Here is a 24,998-nt window from a genome sequence, read left to right as displayed (position 1 = left end):
GAGCACAGCAGCCTGGAGCCCAGGACTCAAAAGATCCTTTCTGTAGTTTGTTGCTTCATTTCTCACCATTACCAGCAGACAGCACCAAAATATTTTTTATTCCGTTAAACCAACAACCAGCCACAAACAAAAGCCAGAGGAGAAAAGCAGGCCAGGCACAGCCTTATTTCCAGAGAACAGTTACATGACAGCAGTTTTGCAATGCACAGCCTTGCAGTTCTGGTCTTATTGATAGCAAACCTCTTCCTTCCTAGAAACTCTGCTTTTCCACCTGCCCCTGCCCTTAACTCTTGGCATACCGTGCAGTCTCATGGTCACAGTCAAGGCAATAAACCTACAGAACGTAGAGGCACACAAGCCCCCACCATCTAGTACCTTCACAAGGAGCAGGTGTATTTGCTGGCAGCTGGACCAAGCCTTCTGCTGGAGTTACCTGCTATTTAAGGAACCGGCTGCTGTGAAGGATCAGGCAGGTGCTCATGCATGTGCGTGCTGGGAGCAGCGCAGCCTGCCGTGCCTGCTTTGGCACGTCTGGTCCTACACCCGGCATCTGCTCCTGGGCGTGCGTGCACCAGGCACGAGGACCTGGGGGAGCTGTACGGGACACGCACGCTGCTGCAAACACTCACAGCACGTACGAGAGTCCCGACAGTGAGCGATCCTGGATGTGATAAGCTAAAAGTGCACAGTTCATGGTACGGCTCGGGCATCCTTGAGGAAGGGATGGTCCTTGTTCTTCCAGAGGGTTCTAAGCAAGAAGAGCCCTGGGAAGAGAGGTTAGCTGTGACCCAGCTTTCAAGCTAATTTCAGCTGAGCTGAACACAGAGCCCTCTGCACGATTCAAACCCCAGAAACCTGTGTGTCACACTGACAGAGGATAAACAGAGCCATAGTCAGGGAAAATAAAACAGTAAAAAAAGGGCATATCAAGAGACTCTATTAATGCATGTCATGCTCATAATCAGGCCATGAGCTCAGTTGGGACTCTTAGGCGCTACTGCAATATAAATAATAAATAAAAACACAGAGTGGTGCTAGAATGTAGTGGTAAGAGGAATCCTGAGAGCAGGCCAATGCGGAAATAGAGAAAACAGGAGCCAATGTGCTTAATCGGGATGCAAACTGAGTGCCAAAAGTAATAACAGGGCTAGGGAGCCAATGCGTCAGAAAAGCAGCTCCAGTATGACAGGCGAAGAGAGAGAGACTCACAAAGAAAGGCAGTGTAACAGCAGAAGATGTATAGGAAACTTAGCCAAATTATTACACCAGACAAACACTGTCAATATAAAATTATGCAAAAACTTCTACTGTGCTTGGCAAAACCCTGTGCCGCTGAGCGTACCAGAGATTAAGTAACCAACAGCCTGCATTGCATGCCAGCAAGACACAGCTCTAAAGAATGCTCAGCCTGGTCTCCAGGACAGATGGACAGCGGAGGACTGTGCACCAGATGGGAACACCACAGCCCAACGGGGCGCTTCACAGGTTGGCGCTGGCTACACTAGAGCAGCAGCAGCTCTCACCAGCCCTCGACCCCAAGTCCCCTGGCTCATGCTGGCCACTACATCAGAGAGCAGTGAAGACCAAAAGTTTTATTAATCCATGTCCCTATAAACCTCAAAGCACAATGACATAAACCAGAAGGTCATTTAAAAGCAGAGCTACGGACAGCTCAAGTCAGACAGGGCTGTAAGCTGGAGCAGGGGGACAGCAGGGCTTGGGGGCGTCTGGGGAGCTGACTGGGGTGACCGCGACACCCAGCAAAAACCCAGAGCTGCCCGGGGCTGGGGACTGGGCTGCCCAAAGAGAAGGGAGGCGTCAGCGAGTGTATGGCACTGGCACCCTGGGAAAGCACCCGGCCACCCAACTCATCCTCCCTGGAAAACAAACTGTTCCCCTCTTTGAGCAGCCATTCAGGTATTTTGTGCAATTACCTCTTTACTAGCCAAGACGATGGAGTGACCTGCTTGTGAAGAAGGGGAAGGCGGTGCAGAGAGGGAGGAGGCGATAGCTCAGCACTGGTAGGAGGGAGCAGGGATCAGAGGCAAGTGGGACATGGAAGCGACAGTGATGACTCAGGTTAGAGGTTTTCCTTCCATTCCTGGACTGTTGCTGCCAGGGAAGGAAAGTGGGATGCACCTGGCCCCTCCACACCCACCTTCTGTAGCCTGCCCTGCCCTGCCCAGCCCCTTTGCCAGTGCCGGGCTGCTCTGAGCTGGGTGCAGGCTGCTGGGTGCCCTGAGCCCTCATGCAGCGCTGCAGCAAGGGCAGCGATGGCTGTGGCTCTCAGCAGTCCCACCCAGCAGGGCTGGCTGGCTGGGGAAGTGTTTATGGTATCCTCATTTCTTCCAGCAGAGCCCTGTCACCAGCATTGCAGGATCTGCCAGGGCAATCTCACTTCACAGCAGTCACCTGCCTAATCCCATCACAACACATCTCATCGGCATCTGACCTAAAGGAGGAGAAAGTGACCCTGTATTCACAAATGCATGTAGCAAGCTTCATCTTCTCCAGCCTCCTGGGCCGAAACCCAGGATAAAGGCTTCCCCTAATTCACCCTGACAGGCAAGGCTACATTTAGTCAATTAGTTAAATCTTTAAAACTCTCTTTTACTGACAACGCTGGTTAGAGATGAGCGAGTGAGGTCCTGGCAGCTCTCCAGGGAGCATCCCGTGCCAAATGCTGCAAGGCACAGCGTGGTACCTTCCCCCTGCAGACCTGGCGGCTCTGCCTTGCCCGCAGGGCTGAGCAGAGCTCCCGGGGCTCCCCTTGGGCTCTCAGTGTTTCAGAATTAACTGAACAGCCAGACGTGCCCACCCTGAGCACGGCAGGGCAGAGGGACCAGGGTGAGTGTGTACAGAGGGTCTTGGGGAACATCATCCTAAGGGCACATGCAGCAGGGACCCATCCTCAGAATGGCATGGCTTTATCACTGGTGTCAGCATCTCTAGGAGCCCATGAAAAAGAGAAAGAAGCTTTTCTTCCGCCTGTGTTAGTATTTATATGACAGTACACAGCTCAGGAGAGGTCCCACTGGGCCAGGACTGTACAAACAGTGCAAGCTCCAAGTAGCTTTAAAATGTAAACAGGAAAAAAGGAGGATTAAATCGAGATCTGCCCGCTCCTTTGCATGTGGGCAGCCAAGGCACAGAGAGATACAGGTTCATGGCTGCTGGAGCATTTCAGAACCTGCTCAACTGTTTCACCAAAGCCAGCTGGACATGAATGTGCAGCTCAAAGGCATTGCCATGCCCATCTCAAAGCAGCTCACCCGAGGTTGTGCAGAGCGTTATAGCACAGGGATGCACCTGCGCAGTCCCACTGCAGCACATGAGCTGCCAGACCAAGTGCCATCACTCACTGCTACCTAAACAGATGAGTTTTCCCTTTTGGTTGTGTTGTCAGGCAAGAGCTGCCAAACGGGAACAGTGCAGGAAATGGCAGCTCTGCGGCCCTGTGGCTGAACGCCGATGCTCCAGCATCGCTGTGCTGAGAGGTGCTGGGTCTCAGCAGGCAGCGAGACGTTCAGGGCTGGGCAGAGCCGGCATTTCTTAAATTCTAGTTTCAATGTCTTATGTGGGTACATTTTGTGCTGTAATCCCTGCGTAAGGAGCTACGTAGGTGGAAGCTAGCATTAATTCCTCGCAAGCCTCACCTGCAGTCACATTCTGCCCCCTATAACCATGAGTTACTTTTAACGTAGGCTCCAGCAGCGGCAGCAAAGCTGGTGATAGTGCCACACAGACAGTGGGCACACAGGCCGAGACAGTGTTTCTCTCAGAGAGTGCAACACTGAGCAGCACTATCAGCAACCCCAGACTAAATAAACTGTTAGGATGTCGGCTAGATATGAACACTGTCAGCTCACAGTCGCAAGGGAATTCAGCTCCAGGCTCCGCCAGTCAGGTCTATTGCCAGTCCCTGTGAGGGAGCAGAGATACACCTGCTGCTCGCACTGACAGCGCTCCCGAGGACACAGCTAAATGCTCAGTAAGGTGTTTCCGCAAAGCAGTGCTGCATTTTGCCCTGTTCAAACAGATACTCAGAGCTCAGAGACAGTAACCAGCCTCTGGACTGCAGAAGCAGGAGCATGAACAAGCAGTCAGTAGCTCCCTTCCAGAAATCCAAAGCCTCTTCCTTACCCCTTTATCCAAATATTGATATTCCACTATCACCATCTGGCCAAAAGAAAAGCAAGCAGATGCCTTGACTGGAGCTGAAGGGAGACATCGCTGGCCATAGATCTGTAGCTAACTTTCCTTCAAACACTTCTAGTGCTTTTTCAGCCAACTAGAAAGATGATCGCTGGGAGCAAAACAATATTCCTCTGCTTTTCCTCCATGAACAACTTCTCAGCTAGTTTGGGGAAAAAGCAAGTCTTTTCAGGTTTGCTTAGATAACACCACTTTACAAATCCCTAGCATTTACAAATTCCTGCAGTCGGTGATGCTGGGAAGCATTGGGTCCGTGTGGCGGAGAGATAGCGGTCCCCTCGCCCGCAGGGCGCTGGGAGGGCAGGTGTCTTTGCCTTATCTTGCCTCTGCAGGCTGCACCTGGGCAGCAGCTAACGCAGGAGCTGGGCGAACGAATGGTACAGTGCAAGAGAGAAATATGCTTTGGGATTTGAAAAGCTTCTCCGTCGCCTGAGTCAGTACTCAGCATCCCCTCCAGTGGGAGAACAACATTCCAGAAATACTGACAGACTCCTTGGCCAGAAGCATGGGGCAAGGTACGTCACTTCAGAGCAGGATTTGGGGTCCAGCTTTAGGATCTGAGTTCCAAAGCCATGGCTCCAGTTGATATTTAACCCTTTGCAGAGATTCTCAGCATTTTTGGTATCGCTATCCTCACTGGAGTGTGCTGGAGACCATATGCTGTCCTGCTGCGAGGAGCTGACGAACAGAAATGTACTTTTGCATTTAAGTGAGATAGGGTGAGGGGTCTTGCTGAATCAGCTGCCTCCAAACTTAAACCTTGATTTGGTTAAATAATTAGGTTTAAACATGTGCATTGTTGTCACTAGCTGAATGTTAAGCACATGTCCAAGTGCTACACTGAGTACAGATGAAAGGAGATAAGCCTGGGCTCACATGGCCAAGTTTCTTGTCCTTAAGGAAGAGGAGAGGGGAAACTGTGTTTGTGGAAGATTGTTCAGTATCAGTCTGATGGGCTAAACAAAGGCTTGGGAAGGAACCATAGCCCTGTTATGACTAAAAAGAAGGTTACAATTTTAAAAGAATTTTCTTTTTAGAATTTGTACTTATATCTTGACAATACAAAAGCTATCACAACATAAATGCAGACCCCAAAAAGTCTCCATTGTTCTTTACAATCAAAACCATATTTGCTATTTACGTTTCCTTCAAAAGCAAAATTAATGAAGTATCCACAAACAGAGCTCATGGAATCCACAAACATCTGGCAGAGGCTGCATTCATGTTTCCACTCTGAATTGAATTACGTCCCTTTTGTAAGCTAGGATAGACAGAGGGTAATGCCTGAAATTACAATTGGGGGATCATTTCCCCATCCTGAGAAAACCAAGAGCCGGCATAGCAGGACAAACTAAGCAAACAAAGAATACTATGTGTCTGGAATATCTTCTGAGAGTATGAAGAGAAGGAAAGCGCAAGAGAGATACATACAAACCAGAAATCCACCAGGCAGGAGATCTGCTGGTCCCTGCAATACCGACTTTCCCACATCATATTCACTGAAATCTGTAGGACTGCAGAGCAAAGCCCAAGTCCCTCCTCTCTGCTGGGGACCTGAGAAAGGATGCCTGTCTGTCTCGCAAATTCTGTATGGATTATATCACTGTGGTGCTCAAATGCACTGAACCTCCATGCTGCCACAGCCCAGCAGCGGGTGTTGAGGACAGGACCAGTGCAGGGCACCAGCAGCAGATCCAGATGCCCAGTGCCCGCTGGCAGAGGCTCACCCCTCTCCGGTGCCAGTGTCCTCAGGGCAAGACCAAGACTGTAAGAGACCCTCTTCCCCGGGCATCACCTCCTGTTCTACCTCCACGTGCTGCGCTTCCTCGGGTGACTTTCTGCAGGGCTCTGGGGCCAGCTGGGGCACAGCCACTGCTGCATTTCTGGTTTCCAGGGCTGGGATGCACTTTGAAGTCTGGGCTTCCTCAGTGGAGGAATGTCCAGGGGGAGCGACTGGCACAGGGTTTGCTGGACTCCACATCTGGGGAGGAAACACAGTCCAAGGCCATGAAGCTGAACATCTCTACCACGCGCCGTGTCCTTTTGAGGATAGAAAGTGCTGGTGGCAGCTGGCGTCCTGCAGGATTTCTCCTGAGGGTTTGGCACCCTTGCTCTGGGTCTAGCTACACCCAAGGCAGGTCCCTGCTGTGCCAGCCAACCTCCTTTCTTAGAAGCTGCATCCAGCTTTGCTCTTGGTTTTACCTTGTGTGATAACAAATATCACCTTTGTCATTCCTGGCAGTACAAGTGGAGCTGAAAACAGCCTGGTCAGCTGTGCTCTCCTTGTGGGGTGAGGACTTTAGGCTAACGCAGATGTAAGAAGCCAAAGAAGATTTATACGAGCGAATCTCACCCAGCCCAAGAGCCAAACGCCACAATCTGCACGCGGCTGCCTGCTGTAGGAGAGGCTCCATGCCAGGGGATGCGGCTGCATCCTTGGCTGGCAGCTGGAGAAGGCAGGGCTGGGACTCCTCCTCTGCCACTGCATACATTAAAGGCACGGGCAGAAATGTCCGATCCCCATAGAGGACTCGCCTCTCCAGGACCCCGCCAGGTCGGCAGCCTGGGTTTGTTCAGAAGGTGTTTCCCGTTTGGCTCTGCGCTGTAGATTTACCTTCAGATATTTTCCGCCATCCATTCAAAGCCTCCCGTGAAAGAACGCCTCCAGTTTCTCATCCATCAGGGTCATGGATGTCCTGGACAGCTCAGTCAATTGTGCTACGGAGCACAGAGAAACCTTGCTCCCCAGGGGACCCTCTGAGAGCGGAACTGGGGAATGAGATCCATGGCTCTTCCCACCAAGGAGGACAGAGGCAGGGAAGATGTTTTTCCCAGCCACAAGTTAGAAGTTGAACGCTAATATACATCTGCCAGGCATGGACGTTACTGGTGTCCTAGCTGTGCTTTTAAAGCTTAAAGCGGTTCCAGGGTACGTAACTCTGTGGTTATAGAGCTTCCTAGTCGGTTATTCCATTTCCTTTTGCCAGTCCCAGCTATCTGAGGACAGTATTATCTCTGGCAGAGGGAAACACGCAATCTTTAGCTGTTCCTAGTTCCCCAAGCAGGAGTTACAGTAGAAGCAGAGACTGGGGGTGGGTAAAATGTATAGTTTACTTCAAACTACATCTTTGAAAAAGAAACATGAAAGCAGGTATAAGATCCTTGGAGGGAGAAATGCAAAATATGTTGTTGTTGGGGCCTTCAGTAGAACCCATGCGTGCTCGCTATTAATACTTTGCAAAGCAGCTGGACAAGGAAAAACAACCCAAAGCAAGGATGCTCCTGCAATAAATGTCCCGCTGAAGAAGAAGAAAGATTGAAGAGCTCAGCGGGACATGGGTTGGATGTCATAGGCAGGAAAACAAGCAGCTTTGGCAGGTCTAGAGGTCATTCTGCTGTCGGCTGTCACCCAAACAGAGCAGGAAGAACCATGCCATGAACTGATACAGAGTGCTTATGAAACATTTATCCAGTGTAATGTGTACTTGTAGCACTGTCAGTGATGCTATTTAGTACCGTTACCCAGCACTAGGCTGGGGGGCTGCCCTTTCCAGGCACAGCAAGGATTCACACACGCTTATAGTGTGGTACTGTTTAGATATGTACAGGTAAAATCAGGCCCTTGTGTTATGGGCTGGAAAAAACCCTAAAAAGACACAGGACATTCTTACAATTTGATCTGCTGACAGCGTGGAGCACACCTTTGTCATAACCCTGCGGAACGCTGCCGGAAGACACTGACCCTGTGAGACTGAAAGGGGAGACACAGGAAGAGTAGGCTGTTCAGCTCCGTGTCAGCTCTGTTTCTGCCTGCCTTGTCTCTTAATTCTATGACATGGAGGAACATTTCCTCCTTTATCTGCCTCCAGTTAAATTGCAATACTTCACGTCTCAGCTGTTCTCTCTCCCTTGGCAGCAGAGACATCTTTTCTGGTCTTCTACCCGCATCCTTTCACCCTGCCCAGATACATCTTCAGATGGCTAAATCCTCACCATCCTCGCCAGAAGTGTCCATAAGTCCCGCCTTGGCATTGCAGGTGGCTGGAAAAGACAATCTGGACCACTTCCATGACAAACTCTACACCAGGACACCCCTCTGCCCATACACATCACTTGCATTTGCAACCCTGGTCTGACTTGCTTCAACGACTGCAGCCTTTGCACGCAGCAGAAACACAGCTGCGGGGTTCTGCCCCCACTGCTGCTCATCTTCACACCCCCAAAAGAATCCACCAGATTACTTTTCCAGTGGCTGAAACAGGAGAGAGATAAAAGCTTTTGAAAAGCGCTTACCCTGCGGCCTTTCGCCCCTCTTATCCCTGGTGCACCACGGACTCCTGCCGGACCCTGGAAGGGAAAAGGGAAACAAAATGAAGATGGAGGAAGAGGAAGGGAGCAGCTGTTGGTAAGACCCCACATCCCTACGTGGTCTGCAGGGGCCTCAGGCGCAGACACCTGACCAGCAGGTTGGTTCATTAAACTCCTGCCAAAGACATTACCATATTTACTTCTCTATAAATGGTATCTTTTTAAATGCACTGATTGTCTTTGGGTTATGAACATTTATGCCAAGGATCCTGGCTGAGTTTTGTATGCTTAACTTATCTGCAGCCTGTTGTCTGTACAAGTGGTGTGATCTGAAGAGAAGTCGAACATCCAGAATTCCCTCCAAAGCTATTAAAAACAGCTGTTGCTCAGTATCTGTACAAAAATAATAACAACCAGGATCTGTTTTTCAGTTGTCCAAATACAAAATCAGACACCTCATTTTAGGTATCCAAGTTTGACCTTTTTAGCCAAGTGATGATTTTATCTTCAAGTATCTGTTGCCCTGTTAGTGCTGCATAAATATTCATACTGGCAGATAGATGCTAATTTCATTTGGACTGTTGGTGTTGTGGATGAGCCTGTTCTTCTTATGCTTACAGAAAGGTTTCAGGTTTTAACCAGGATTTGTACACACTTGATTCATTAATGTGCATGCAGAAAATGCAGAAGAAAATTAAACAGCTTTTTTGTCTGTTAGAATATTTATGTTTCAAATATTGAAGGATATGTTCAATTAACGGGAATTATTTCTGTTATAACTTTCAAAACCCACATTTAAAGTTAGTGCCTTTCTGCTGTCAGAAAACCTCAAAATGACACATTCCATTCTTATTCTCTCAAACATTCCACATCAAGTTTTGCTATTTATATATTAATAGCTTTTACCAACTGTCAACCCTGCAAGCTTCACCAAGGATCAGAACAAAACTGGACTGTGATCTTCCTACTGCTTGTACCACTGCCACTAATAAAGCTTTTGCTTTTGGAATGGAGGCATCTTGCTGCATGGCATGTAAGTTCAGAATACAAATGCTTAGCTGTTCTCACTCAAGATGGAAAAGTTACTTGACTGTAACTATATTTGTCATCACAGTAAATCTTGGTTTTGCTTAGTGAGGTCAGTAGCAACTGGCACGGACAAGCAGTAGATGTGTCAGATGCCTGTTTTATAGAGATTTTTTATGATAAACACACACTGAAATGAAATTCTTTGTTGGTATTTGGAATATCCTCCTGGAAGCCTCAGCCTATCCCAAATAGCTTATGGAAATACGAGCACAGAAACATTCATTGTGATGGCAAAATGCTGAGGGAATAACTACATACCATGCTGGGAATTTCAAGGAACTGTTTAGGAGAAGATGAGTGACCTTTAATATACCTATACATATGCGTTATTTTCGAAACTGTGTATTAAGACAAAAGATGTACCGTGATGGTGAGCAAGAAGAGGGGAAAAGGAATTCTCAAGTGTCAGCGAGCTGAAATTAAGGGCAAAGTTTCCTCCCATTGACTATACCTTTGCGTCCCATTCCCAGTCACCCTCTGCTGAACTAGCCATCAGAGCTGCTAAGGCTCACTGGGTAACTTAATCTCAAAGATTTTAACAGTTTAGGACAAACAACAGCAGCGTGCCTCAGGTCTGGCTTGAAAAGCAAATAACGACTTTTTGGTGGAGAAACAGGCAGAAACAGCTGGAGTTAATGATCGGGGATTTGATATTAGGGGATTATTTGATTTACTGGCTTTGTGTGGAAGTTTGACTTATTGAATTATGACTTTTTAAAATGCAGTCTTGGAGGAAATATTTTGCTTGGATGAACTTGTTATTTGCCTGCAGGAGAACAGGGGACCGAAGGAAGCAGAAGGACCTGGGGACGGTCTCAGCTCCCAGAGCTCTTCAGAGAGCTTTTGGCATCTCCAGTTGGAGCTGACGCCTCAACTCACACTGCCGTCATCATGCCCCAGTGAAGGAAGACAAAACTCAGCCCCAACTCATGGTACTAGATAGCAGTGCACTAGGCAGTGCTGCAGGACCCCCAGGAGCTCTCTGCCCAGGGCTGGTGCAGAGAACCCCCCGGTCCCCTCCCCAGCTCACAGGCGTGCAGCAAGCAGGGGGCCTGCCTATGCTCCAGCTATCCCTAAGTCTTGCAGCAGCCAACATGCTGAGAAAGCTGCTAAAAAAGGGACATCTAGAGATATCTGCTGCCTCCTGGACTTCTGTCAGCAGCAGGCGCTGCCATGAGGGGCCACAGAGCAGCTCCCTGCTGGGGCTGCCTCAGCATCTGCTCCTGGCCAGTGCCGTGCTGCTGCTCTGCCAGTATGGACGGGTCACCCGAGGTGCTGCTTGACCTCAGACATTTTCTTTCCCTCACGTCCATTGCCTGGAGCTGCTCCTTGCAGCTGTGCAGTCCCTCCCCAGGCAGCAGCTGGCTGCAGCTGGTGGGCCCAGCGCATCACCGAGCTCCCCACTGTGGGCAGAGCTGCCGGCCAGACCTTTGGCACTGCCTGGGCATTTCACTGCTGTGATCTCCCTCCCAATTAACAACACTGTGGGAATTCACACGCTGACCAAAATCCATTCCCTGTACCCGCCTAGAGCTGCCTTTCTCTTGGTTCCAGCAAACGACACACAGTAGCATTTGTGCTGCTAGGAGAGCCAGGGCTGCATCCGAGCAAGGGCTGTGGGAAACTGGAGCCACACTGAATTCTACCTCCACACCAACTGCAGGCTCCAGCCACAGCTGCACGTGCACCAAATGAGCCCATCCAGAGGGAGGGTGCACCTGGGGGCAGCTGCTCTGCTGCTCCTCTCGCTCCAGCGAGCATCCCTGAAAATGCACCATGCAGTCACCGCATGATAGAGCCGCTGCAGCGCGTGATGTGATCACCACGCTGCCAACAGCTCCCAGAGGAAACAGAGGGCCTTGCAATAACACCTTGAGCTAGTGTGCTTGTGTCCTGCTAAAAGACTCAGTCTGGATTGTGAGTTTTGGATCCCCCATTAGGGAGATGGGCTACAGAAGTCTGAATTAAGCACCACTTCTGATTTTAGCATCTCTTTCCATGTTGCTCCACCCATGCCCCATCTCTTCCCCCATATCTCTTGTTCACATCAAACTCACATCAACTGGGACACGGTTGCCTGACTCAGCCCATAAATGCCCGGGATAGGGGATGCTGATTTTTGGTCTGTGGTATTACGAAGTGATGGTAGCCTTTACTTACTGTTGGTCCAGGGATCCCAGGAAAACCTGCTCCTCCTGGTGTCCCGGGGTGCCCCTGAAAGGGAAGAAGAACATGCCTGGTGTGATTTCCCAGGATCTGCTCAGCCCTTCTTCCTCTAAGTGGGAAGAGAGGAAAAAAGCCATTGTGGGTTGCTGGCAAGGTCAGGCAGGTCTGTTATCTGTGAGGGTAAAATCGTGCAGGGGCAGATGGAGAAGGCCAAACTGTCAGAAGCCCAGCTCCAACCTTGCCAGCCATATAAGCAGCGAGATGCTCCCAACAGCCCGGAAGAGAATGGGCTGAATTAATATGAAAATCTGTCTTTGGCTCTTGTGCTAGGGTAGACAGGAGGTGTCAGAGCAAGACAAGACCTTGCTGAGGTCCCCCCTGTAAACTCCTAAATGAGGATTGATCCCCACATGGCCGTGCACACAGCACAGCAAACCACCACGAGCGTGCTGTGCCGCCCAGCGGCCACGTGTCTCCAGCTCCCTCTGCAACTTGCTGAGATGGGAACAACAGACTCCTGTTGCCCGGCCCCGCCTGTTCATCAGCCAGGATGCTCGGAAACAGGCAACCCTTCAGGAGCTGCAGCTTGCCGTGCCTGGTTATCTCTACTGGACACAACAGGTCCTCAGCTGGCCGAGGTGCAGGACATTGAAGCCTAGCATGGCACTGGGGCTGGGAATTGCTGAAGATGGCTGCTGGGGAGAGGTTACACCTCAATATCCAGTCAGTCAAATGGCCATTCCCATCCCCACAGAGATGGGAAGAATTTTCAGCTGTTGTCACCTAACTAAATGCCGGGAGAAGCTGCACCCTTCACTAGGGCAGAGAGAAAGAGGCAGCAGCAAGAGCGAGAGAATGCAGACTTACTCCTTACCATCGACCCCTTGACTCCTGGAGGCCCTGGGGGTCCCACTGAGCCACGGTCACCCTAGAAGAGACACAGGCACATGGGGAAGAGTAAGGACTTTTGCTAACAAGCACTCTGAGCTGGCAGCGACAGGGATCTAGAGCCAGGAAACAACTAAAATAGCCGTAAATCGCAGCCTGTGCCACCAGATTTCTACCAGAAAGGCTCCCAGTATAGAATAATCTTCATCCTCTTTCAAGTATCCATCTCATCAAAGTAGTTAAAGGGCTACAGCGAGAATTAGCTAATCCTCTATATCCAAGAGAGAGGACTTTACTATTGCCATCAAACCACCAAAGAACAAGAAACAAGCAATGTACCTGAGACCACCCCCAACCCCAGACATTGCTAGGACTGGATCCCAGGGGATCTCCAGCCCTTCCCACCCAAGGCACCGGACGCTGCTGCCCGGAACAGGCGGCTGGTGCTTTCAGAAGGAGACTGTAGGCGTTCTGGGGGACCTTCTATCCTGTGGCTCATACTGAGACCACAGTGCAAACAACAACAACCTGCAATGACCCTGTGTTTATGAGGGGTTCCTCCATGGCCCACCCTAAAGATACTGCCCCTTCTAAAACAAGCCACCATTTGGCATTAAAAAACGACATACTAAAAAAATCACTTACAAATTCCAAAAGTCTTACTTATCCCCACTTGCAGAACATCTCACTTCCCAAGCGCATCCTTGGCTCTACAGCTCAGCCAAGAACGGGAGATGTCTGTGAGCAGCACCGGGACCTGCTGCCACCGGGGTGAGCTGGAGACTCAGTGGCAGGGCATCAGCCGCTCCTTTCGGAGGCGGTGGCAGCTCCCACCACAGCTGCCTGTACCCTCCCTCGCAACCCTGGTAATGCCCCGGGAATTAGGTGTGTTACACTTGTGCGCTTGGGGGGATGAGGAAGGAGGAGTTAGCAAATGCTGCCAAGTAGTTTACACCCAAAATCTGACCTACCTTCCAAGAGCTAAAGTGTAAAGGGAAATACTTCTTGGGCTCTAAGCATCTTATTAAAAACAAATCCCAGAGTCTGTGTTGTCACCAGTTGGCCCTCGTAAACCAGCATAAGGATTTTTTTCTCCCTGAATGCATGGATTTTATTAAGTATGTATTAACTGTATTGTTCTCTTTGATAATCTTTGGACTCTACTGGCTTCAGTCTTAAGTTTTGCAGCTCTCAGGACGAAGACTGCTGACTCAGCTATGTCTAATGAAAGCATATTTCCCACTTCATTTAGCTCACAACAGCATAGTAAGCTGCAGGATGCTATGCCAACTGGAGGCCTGGTTGAGGTTTTGATTTGATGATAGTTATTTCTGTCATCTGCAAGTTTCTCCTGGTAGAGAAGAAGTCTGATAGAAATTGCAGCTGTGCCGAGGATCTCCTAGGGGAGATTTTCAAAGGACAGCCCAGGTTTGCCTTGACACCAATGTAACATTATCACATTATCATGTTACAGAGGCGATCTGCGAGATGAGGATAGCTCGTGCGGTCAAGGCATTGGCATGGAAAACATGGGGCCAGGTGTGAATTTACTGGAGTAGGGGAAAAGATCTCCCCATGCCTCTTGCATGGCAAACCCTTCCACTCCTCATGGGATTCAGGGCTGCACTTGCCACTGAGACAGCTCACTCAGGCACCAGCTTTCTGCGTAACCACCTTGGACACATCACAGACTCTTTATTCCTCCGTTTTCCTTCTGTAAATCACAGCCCACATCGTGTCATTCCTTGCAGTTCTTGTGTGCCTTGACAGTTTGGACTGAGCCTGCTTCTGCTACTGCCCCACCAGAGCACATCCAGCATACGGGGCTGCCCAAAGCCTGCTGCAGACAGGCAATAAAATGCATCTGCAGCGAACACAGTATAACTGTCACAGAGTCCTGACATCATTACCCAGAGGACAGGGCTTGAAGTAATAAAAGCGAGCGAGAGAACCGATGTGTGGAATGCATCATTTTGTGCTCTTTACTATCTTTATAGCTGGACTGTGAATAATTAAACCCCCAATGAAAACCAGCAGTCTGCAACTGAGATATAGTGAATGACATAGATGATTTGTCTTTGGAAGCTACCCCTGAATAAAATTTTACGCTAATAGAAAACAAATTAATGTCCATTTACATTTTTATGGAAAATAAAACCATTTTTCTTCCCAAAAGAAGCATGTATCTGTACTGCACACAAGAGGGCACCAGGCCTTAGCAGCGTGCCCAATGCAACCACCGGGGCAGCCGGACAGGATGGTCCTCATCAAACAAAAAGGGAAATACCTGAACCAGCCTTCGCTCAAATGGGTGGCTGCACTCCTGCGCCTTCCCTGTACCTGAGAAATTGCTGAAAGCTCCTGTTGAACACAGGCTTAGCCCTGGTCCTGTGTGACCCCACCAGCAACTCAGCCTGGGCTTGTGAGCACATCTCTGCACAAACCCACCTGTAGGCTAAGCTCCTTGGACTCCTCCCTTGACCAGGAATGCAGGGCCGATGGGTCCCCCATTCCCAGAATAAACAGAATTGACTGTCAGATACAAGCTTTCTGGCAGATTTTGAATGAATAAAGCATAGATTTTTAAAGGATATTTGACAGCATCTCCTTGGAGAGCAAACGCACGTTAATTCCTAAATGCAAAGTGGATGACCCTGGATGCGCTGCGTTCCCACTGGGTGTTGCACTGACACGAGAACTTAATCTGCAATATTCTTCCCATCCCAGTCTCCCTCATCCTGCAAAAGTTTTAACAACCGATTCATTGCAAGCGTTCTTACCTTTTCTCCCACTATTCCAGGCTCCCCTACGGGACCAATGAAACCCATTAGACCCTGAGGAAAGAGAAAAGCACAATTAATTTTCAGTTTTATTTGCTGAGAAAGTAAATGATTTCTTTGGTCCACCTTGCTGGTTGAAATAGCACCGCATCCCTTGTACACCGCTCAGTAATTCCTACTGGCTACCAGAGCGGACAGAGTTGCTCCCGGCCATGGGAACGTCTAACTCCACAGCTGGTTCTGCTTTAGGCGCCAGCTGGAACAGCAGCACTAGGATCTGCAAGAGCCACAACACACAGTATAGGGGATGAGTTAAGCACGTTTCGTAGAAAGGCTGAGTCTATAGCATGGCTTTGTTTTCCCAAAACATCGGTGCAGCTTCCCCAAGACTATCGATAGCGGGAGCTCCTGGGTTGCACAGGCTCCAAGAGTTGCCATCATTTTAGCTGCTGTACTGGGTACGCTTCCTCTGGGTTAATCTGAGCTGCCTCAGACCCTTGTGCAAACTAATTTTGCCCTGGACAGTGTCATGCTGTTGCGATGTCAGCAGAAAATAAAGGTCTGAGGACAGAGCCAGAGGGGCCAGCAGGGCAGCAGATCTGTCACACTACTCAGAAACTATCCTGGAAAAAAAACCCCAGTTTAAGCTCAGGATTTGTCAGCATTTAACAACGTTTGGGATAACTAAGAAACAAACAGAACTGCTTTTAATTAGGAAGATGGAAATAGATGGAATCTCAAGCTAAGATTCCTGAGAATTGAAATGCAGCAGCTTCCCTACCAGCTTCAGTGGGTTTCTGGCTCTAGACGTGCAAGGGACTGTCCTCTCTGCCACTGTAGGCACTCTCCCACTGTGTGATTCTCTTAGTCTCATCCCTAGACCCAGCAAGGGTCGTTCAGAGATAGATACGTATATTTAGTTCGTCCAATGAGTCTGTAGCTAAAGGGATTAATCTCCTGTTGAAACACTTCATAACCTGCCCACAGTTTGCATGGGTGGTGTGAATTGAAGCCATACCCCAGCTTGTTTGATTTGAGGCAACAGATTCATTTGGGTACTGGGAGGTGGTTGCTGAGCAAGTCAAGAGACAGGAGATGGATTCTCCAGTGGTATCATCCTACTTTTCCTCTTTTTTAGAATAATTTGAAACCTTCATAATAAATTGTAAAAGTTCGTCGATGCAAATACATCTGACTTTTCACTTCAACATCAAGGAAGTTTTCAAATGACACGCTCAAGAAAACATTCAGCATGAACAAACATAACGGGAAAAAAGCGACGTTATCAAGGCAGCTTCTGGAGAGCGGTCTCAGAAAAAAAAGGAGAGCTTTTCACCCTGCAATCTCCTTTCTGGTGGAACAGCAAGAAAAGAAGCAAAAGTTTCCTCTGTACTCCTGCTTCATTGCTTTTTCTGTTCCCAGCTGGCCTAATGCATGCAGTTTGTAGGGGAGCTCTCTGCACTCTGCATCGCTGTGGGTCTGTTCACAGCTACATATACCTATATGTACCATGTACCACCCAGCTACAGAGGAGCATCCAGCATCAGAGAGCCGCCTCCTTGCAGGCTGTGCAGCTCCTCCTGCCACCAAAAGCCTCTCTCCATGAAGTTACACTCACAATGTAAAGCTGTAGCATAAAATGACCAGCCTCATTGCTCTTCCCATACGCGTGAGGCTCAGCAGACCCATTCAGAGACATAAAACACAATGTGATCCCCTCTCTAAAAGTCGTCGGAGGGAACAGCTTCTGACGATGACTCCAAACACTGAGAGACTTCATGCATTAACATTCCTCACATGGTGCAATTAAATGCCGTCCTTTGAGCATCACTGGAGACAGAGGCTCCTCAATGAGGCATGCTGATGGGTTCCACAAAAGCATCTCTCACTTGGACGCTCAGCTGGCTTCACCTCTTGCAGGGAGCAGCCACACACTCTCTGCTCAGAGCAGCCCGTGTCACACTCTGGTATGGGAGCAACACCCAGGTGAAAAGTGTTTGAAAAGACTCATGAGAGAAGGCAAAGAGCTCAGTGGGTATGTCAGAGCATGGAGTGAAATGCTTGCGTTAGAAATCCATCCAGAGATGATGTCCCAGGAAACCGGCACACCACTGCGCCGTGATGGGAATACCGATCAACCACAGGAAGACAGCGACCACCAGGAAATCTCTACCACCCCACCTGGGACTTGATGTCACCAACCCTTCTGATACCAGCACTGAAATGGGCTTTGCTGCAGCTGAAGTAGTCCCAGTGCACAAGCGTGCTGCTGTGGCCAGGCAGCACGGACACGGCGCACACACGTGGGGGCAAAGCGGTGCTGGACTCCGAGCAGGCTGCCCTGCAGGAGCCAAAGGGAGAGCAGGCAAATTTGCAATATCTGCACGCTCAAGGTTGCCACTGGGTGGCATTGCTGAAGGCGGCTGAATCAATTATCTCTTCAATTAGACACAAGTGCAGAAGCATAGCTGATAACTGCATCCAGTTACTGAAGTTTTCCAGTAGCCCAAGGCCACGAAGAAAGCAAACGTTAAGGCAGAGAGAAAATGGCAAAGCAATGAGATGAAACAGGAAAACACACTGCTAGGCAAAAATAAGATAATAAAGCAAGAAAAAATAAATATGTTCCTTAATTTAGAATTTCTCAGAAAAGCTGCAAAACTCTCTCCCCCCCAGGGAAGATGCTCTCTTTAAGATATTTCTGGGTTACTTAGGTCAGTCCCTGCAGAAGAGAGATCCCTGCTCTTGCAAGCAAATGTTACAGTGGAGAACAAGACTGTTTCAAAAACATCTCTGAGGGACATCACATATCCAGACTCAGGCTTGAAGGCCAACCTTCCCGCCCCCCACAGCAGCTACCACCCTAAAAACTCCCTAAGGAATCTGGGTCACCAAGTGAGGCACGTTGATTGTGCTGCCCTGCCAGCCCGCAGGTGCCTGGCAGATGGGTGGCAGTACCCGCGTACCCGGCGAGGGGAGCGTCCGTGGCTGGGTACGGACCGAAGCGAGGCAGCACAGCAGGGACCCTGTGACGTGGCCAGGCTTCCAGCACAGTAGCTCTGTAGTGCTTGCAGCCAATACTGCCTGCTCTGGGCTACATTAACGAATGCTGCTGTGTCTGCAAGCAGACACAAATCGAGAGAGATATGTCTAGGCAAAATAAATCTTGATAAATTATTGGGAGTATATGAAACAACTGAGGGAGATTGGGTAACGATATTCTTCACCGACCAAAATGGGATCAACACTAAAGGGAACACAAGCAGCAAAAGATTTAGGTTTTAAGAACCAGAAAAGCCACCAGTGGCAAACATTAAATCAAAGCAGACCTGAATCGTGGCCATTACGCTAAAATGGCTGCGGCGTAACATATTTTTCCCAGGTTCCCAGGGCTGAAAAGAAGCCTTGCATCAAACGCGACTCCAGGCAATGTGTGTAATGATGCACGTGAAGTCCCAGCAGCGGTGGCTGCCCAGATAAAGGCCCACAGTATACAGGAAAGAATGTAAAACATTTATATTAGATGGGGAGTTCAGCATGTCGCTCATGATTCAGTCTGCTGTATTCCTCAGCCAAGGGCATGGTGGAAAAGGGATGGAGATTGTTAAAAAGTTGCTGGGGGCTTGGGGGGAAGGAAAGGGGGGGGGACTGGTGGGTTGTAATTCCTAACTCCTGTCTGGCTTTCCCCATTTATTGTCCAGCCCTGTCATAATTAAGCCCCCCCTCTTGGCTGCATCAACAGAGAGCAAGTCAGCAATGAAGCCTTGCATAAATCATAGCCCATTTGAGAGAAACAACCGAAAGGCGAGCCCAGCGTGAGCAGGGTCTCCCAGGGACGGGACCGCCAGTTGCTCCCAGCAGGAACCGATCATGGCCTTTCTGTTTTACTGGTTCGCTAGAACTCAAAACAAAACAAACCAGGGACAAAGGACGGGAGGGAGTAAATGTACAATTCTCCCATTCAGATGAAAGAAAGGGAAAGTAAAACAGTAAATATCACAGTTTAAGGGAGGACGCTCTGACCCGCAAAGAAAAGCCATGCGGTTTAACCCCCTGTGCACCGGGCTCAGCTGTACCCTGCAGCTGCGTGGGGGTCCCACCGTGTGTTGGGGGGCGAGGGGAGAAACACCGGGTCCGATCAAAGAGGCTCCATGCGCTACAGTGCCCGTAAATCCCTGAACGAGGGGGCTGCAGCTCAGAAAGACGCTCCGGAGGGGAAGGCAAGTGCATTGGGAAAGGCACTGCTCTAAGACGTGGGGAACGCCGGTGCAATTCCCTGCTTGGGTCTCGGTGACCCGTCTGACCTTGGTCAAGTCAATCCGTATCTCTGCAGGTCAGACCCCACCGGCAAAATGCCGCTACAGCCCAGCCCTCCTTTGTAAAAGAACTGCAAGGAAAACACATTAAGGTGACAACTGATGCCGCTGGTTTCCTTTGCCAAATTATTTTAGAATAAAATCTGCTATTGGGACAATATGCTTTTCCCTCGCAGGGAGAGAGACCCCCAGGGGGCCGTGGAGTGCCTGCCTGCCCAGCACGGTGCAATGGGTGCATGGTGACCCTGGCATGGCCACGTGAGTGAGCAGGGCTGTCACTTCTTGTACGGGAGGAGGGATTCAAAAGGCTGCTCCTGCTATGACAGGACCTCCTCATTCCTGTTAAGGATGTAGGTCAACCATGGCCTCTTTCAGCTGGAACACTCCATTGATAGTTTCAGTCTCTAGTGCGGGGGGTGTGTGTCTCTGGGCTTGTGTCACCCTTCCTCAGTTTGCTGTCCCATTTGCTGCAGGGTGTTGCTTCTCCCGCAGGGCTGTCTGACCTCCAAGGTGGACATTTCAGTCAATTCTCTGCTCTGCATTCCCAGCTCTGGAACAGGAAGGCTGGTGGCCTGGAGCAGAGGTCCCGTATTCTTCTTCATACTCTCCTGCCTCCATCTACTGGCAAGGAAGGGTTAAATCACACATTTCCAGGGTACAGGGGAGCCCAGCAGCTGAAATCCTTCCAGCATGTGAAGACATCAAGCACCTTATGAATGAACTTCCTGAGTCAGTGTCCTTGGAACATAAAAACCAACACACCAGGGACTACCCTGTGGCTTAAATTTGTGGCTTTTCCAATGAGAGCTCAAGTGTCACTGGAAACCTCACAGAAACTCCCACATTTGCCTAATGAGCTGTCCCAGAGAAAGGGAAGTGAGATCCAATGAGATGGACGTGGACGGCTGATCTTTCCTCATGCTGCTACGCTGAGGGTTTCTGCCCAGAGGGAGCCCATATGGAGGGCAGAGCAGCAAGTCTGAAAGGTCTGACCACTCCTACATGCGCAGGGAACAGAGAACATTAAGGCTTCCACAAGAAAAACCAGTGGTGAGGCGAGGGGGTCTCCTAGTGCCAAGCAACCTGGGGAGCGCAACCTCTCAGAGCTCTGCAAAAAACCAGCCCAGCCCCAAAATCCCACGCTGAGGCTTAGGTGGAGGGAGGGATGAAACCCCAACACTCCAGCATCGTTCAGCAAAGGTGTGACGGGAAAGGAGGTGATTTCTCACTAACCTGGTGCAACATTTTTGTTCTAATGACTTGACTGGTATGGAAACGGAAATTCTTTCTGGGTGATATTTCTAGACAGAGACTAATTGACTAATACAGGCAGCTTTCATACCGCTGGGCTGGTTTCAGTGTCAGCGGAGGCCAGCTGTGTTTTCTTTTTGGTGAACAGTGCCTACAGTTTTCATCCAAGGTTAGTCCTGAGGGATGTTAAAGAATAATAATCCTAATGATGTTTTGTCCTTCAAGGATAAATCTTGTTAAGGATCTCAAAGCTCTTCAAACATTCATTTTTAACTGTATATACAACAGCGCCCATAGGTGCCACCTGAGAATAGGAGACATTGTACTAAGCGCTGTTCAGAGCTGCCTCATGCCTTCCACAGAAGGGGAAACTGAGGCACAGAGCACTGGAAGATGTTGCCTGACATTGTGCAGAATTTGATAAAGCTGCAACTAGAACTCAGATGTGTGGAACAACTTTGCTTATTCAGTTGTTGCTCTTCATGGAGTAAATTATTAACCGTAATATAGAAATGACTAATTTCCAAATACAAATAACTACCCTTGTTATATACCAAGGCTCATCAGAGTGCTGGTACTGAAGGGGATCCACCTTGGTTTTTTGGTCGTTTGGTCAGAAACCCATGGGAGCAGTGGTCTTCAATCGCTGCATATGGCAAAAGAAGAGCCCAAGAGGCTGATGAGCTAAATCAAACCAAACCAAACCAAACTCGTTAACGATCCGGCAGGGAAGGTGTTGGTAAGGGCAGCTGTGCTGAGAAGCAACACCCTTTTTGCCAGGGCCAGCTGCTGCAGCCAGCTTGGTGTGGTCATGGAGCAATACATGGAACATGTTGGAGGCTCCGTGGCTGCAATTTCAGGGTTGGTGGTGGACAAGTAGGTTGGTTTCGATCACAGAGACATGGGAACAATTGTTTCTTTTTCCTTGATGCCTGTGGTTCCCCTGAAGCCTACAGGAATGATACATGTCCCCTGCTACCCCAGCAGAATGTTCTCTTGCGGTACAACAAAATGCAGCTCAGTCCCTCTCTTCCCCAGGGTCTGGTTTCTTCAGCGGCTATCTCCTCTGCTCCCAAAAAATCCAGTGGGAGTCAAAGCAGCACAGCACCCAAAGCAGAGGAATCTACCCTTAAAACACACCTAGGCAAAGTCTGGAAATTGCCCTTTTAGGGGTAAGAGGAGTATACAGAAATCCACAATCTTTTTCCTGACCATGGCTGTGCCTCCTTGAGGAGCACATCTGGCTGCACGTGCCACACTGCTGCTGTCCCTGACAGCACATCTGCTTGAACTGTGGCTGTAACAGAGCACTCTGCCTATGGAAACACCTCCAGGTTAAATCAGACACCATGGTCACAGCCCGTGTGTTCACAGAGAGCTTCAGCCAGACTAAGAGCACCCCAGCTGTAGCACCAGGGCTATGGACAGGTTTGGGGTGGCAAAAAGCCCCTGGCCCCTGTCCTCTGCCTGCACTCTGGTCAGCTAGGAGACACCGTACGTCGGAGATTGTCAAACAGGGAAGGAAAAGGAAGTTTACCTGCTCACCAACTTTCCCTGGTCGGCCACGGTTTCCTGGCTCACCCTGCAGGACAAGGAGAGACAAGGCACACGGGTTACCTGGGGCTGGCAGCCAGACCCTCCCGGCAGCCCGTGATCTGGGCTGCTGCCGTGAGTGTGGAAAATCTGCAAGAAACACCACCTGACAAAAACAGCTGTGACTCGAACGATAACCCAAGGCAAGAAACACGGCTGATAAAGACGGAGCAAAACCTTGCTGCTCTGGATTGAAATGCCCCAAAAGCAGCTGGTCCTGCTGTGGTAAAATAACCCCCACAAAACCAAACTCAGATACTGAAATCTAAGCTGTCTGCTTCCCTGTGGCATAGCCCAGTCCTGGTTGCTTTATCCCCATGTTTGAAAAGGCACGAGCACTCAAGAGGGATGTTCCTGAAGCAGGGTGTTTCTGACCCATAACACTTCAACCTGAAAGACTATGTAAAATAGATGACGACAAAAACACAGCAGCAGCAGGGAAGAGTAGGGAAGGACCCCGATCAACCAAAGGATTTGAGGAAAGCAAGAGTGCAGACACCATGGGGAGGTGTAGTTCCTGAATGACAGAGGAGAAAGGATCCAAGAAAATTCACCTGCTAGTGGGAAAGACAACCCAAATATTCCCAGGCAATGCTGCATCCTGGTTCTGCTCTTGCAAAATATCAAACATAATCATGTTACTATCACGTGGAGCATCCGGATGAAAAACACAGAAAAAACCCTACGTAAGATAAATCACAGTGCAGGATGAGAGAAGTTCAGAGAGTAAGAAACATGAGGGGTGAAGAGGAGAATTTCAGACCCACCAGGGATGAGGGCAGCCGCGGCAGTGCTCGGAGGCCAGCGGAGCACCCCTGGATGGGCCATCCAGTGGCTGCTCCCTGCTAACCAGTATTGTCTGCGGGTGATGGCAGCTGTATTTTCTCAGTAGGCAGATACTCCAGATGTGCTGCCAGGCCACATTTTTGCTATTTATTGTTTGAAGAGGTTGTTTTTGTTGGGTTTTCTCTTTCCTTTTGAGTGTGGGTTTGTGGAGCGAACTGCCTTGGGATGGCTCCAGCTGCTAATTAGGCAGCAAAGATAGGAATGATGTGCATTGTTTTAGAACAAAACCGTGGAGAAGCAATGGAAAATAAGATGAGATGATGGAGAGGGGAGTTGGTTAATATCAGAGGAACACACTTGTTTATAATAAAGCACATGGCTTAAAAAAAAATGCACCATCGTTCTTTTTGCTGAAGACACCAAACAGAAGCTAAGACCCCAAAATTCAGAGAAAAAGAGAAACTTCTCAGGTCCCCTTGTCCTCTCTGGAATGAATACCCCAGGCTCGAAGCGCGGTAAAGTTGAGAGAGAAAAGCCATTTGCCTTCTTTCTTTCCTCCCTTCCACCCGCTGCCTCTCTGATCATGAGTGAACTCCTTCCTCACCTTTGGACCATTGGGACCAGGTCTTCCCGGAAATCCCTTCTGGCCAGATCGACCCTGAAATACATGGAAAAACAATAAAGAGAAAAAGCTTGCAGCTGCCCCTGGTCACAGCAGCGTGTCTGTGAACCTGTGTGGTGCAGCTTACAACCAAACGCCTCCTGTGAATTCAGGGCGCTGGAGATGTAGCAGCCCTTACCGAGGCCAAGGCAAGACAGCAAGAGGAAAGTGCTGTGCCTCAAGCAGCACCAGTTTTGCTCCACAGGGAACATGCCCAGACAGTTACTCCAAGGTCCAGCCCGTTTCTGACCCTCCAGCTCAATTCCATTACTTAAACATTGCCTCCGAAACGTAACGCCTGGACTATGACCAACCATATCAAGGGCGTCGTGGCTACCCTTCGGTTTATCACGTGCTGCATTCAGCTGATTTACCCCACTTGCAGCAATTTTCTTGTAGGAATGCCAACAAGGACATCAGCAGCCTGAGCATTCAAAGATGGTACTTCCCTAGCGCTGGCAGGGACTTGGCCATGTAAGCTTCTTATGGGCTCCATCCCGGCATCCAGAGAGGATTTGGGAGCCGAACTGTCCCTACAGTGGGGGGAAGCCAGGCTAGCATTCACAGCTACAGCTCTGAAAAGCAGAAAAACCCCTGCAGACCAAAAGGTTCATGTTGAGCCTTCCCTTTGGCTAGAACACTTATGGTGCTGTCCCACATGCTGCTCTGGAAAGGAATGAACGTGTCTACCAGAACAGTGGAGAAAATTCAAGAGAAAACATTTATTTCCTGATCCACCGAGAAGTTCCAGCACACTTACCAATTTTCAAGATATTTTATTAACCTGAGATGACAATTATGTACACAACCATTACCAAAGCCTGATCTGGCAAGCTCGCATTTATGGTAATAAACTTTTTGCTTCTTCTAACTTTGTTTCTGTGATACATCACTGTGTTCAGAGTGACTTAGAGGTCAAAAAGGACTCTCTCTCACTGTCTGGTC

The 24,998-nt window shown here is 49.4% G+C and overlaps 1 protein-coding gene across 2 annotated transcripts in view; it reads right to left on the bottom strand.

The window, feature by feature from the left end:
* COL27A1 (collagen type XXVII alpha 1 chain) overlaps positions 1-24,998 on the bottom strand; it is a 160,105-nt gene that overhangs the window by 47,555 nt on the left and 87,552 nt on the right. For both annotated transcript variants that reach the window (XM_056352258.1, XM_056352257.1), the window contains 6 exons: positions 23,997-24,050; positions 22,551-22,595; positions 15,447-15,500; positions 12,653-12,706; positions 11,773-11,826; positions 8,509-8,562 (listed from right to left, as the gene is read on the bottom strand). In XM_056352258.1, the coding sequence (XP_056208233.1) occupies positions 8,509-8,562; positions 11,773-11,826; positions 12,653-12,706; positions 15,447-15,500; positions 22,551-22,595; positions 23,997-24,050 (315 nt within the window). The remainder of the gene's footprint in view (positions 1-8,508; positions 8,563-11,772; positions 11,827-12,652; positions 12,707-15,446; positions 15,501-22,550; positions 22,596-23,996; positions 24,051-24,998) is intronic.

This window comes from Falco biarmicus, chromosome 9 (assembly GCF_023638135.1).
Source record: "Falco biarmicus isolate bFalBia1 chromosome 9, bFalBia1.pri, whole genome shotgun sequence".
Classification (NCBI taxonomy): domain Eukaryota; kingdom Metazoa; phylum Chordata; class Aves; order Falconiformes; family Falconidae; genus Falco; species Falco biarmicus.
This window is presented reverse-complemented; position numbering and strand designations above follow the sequence as displayed.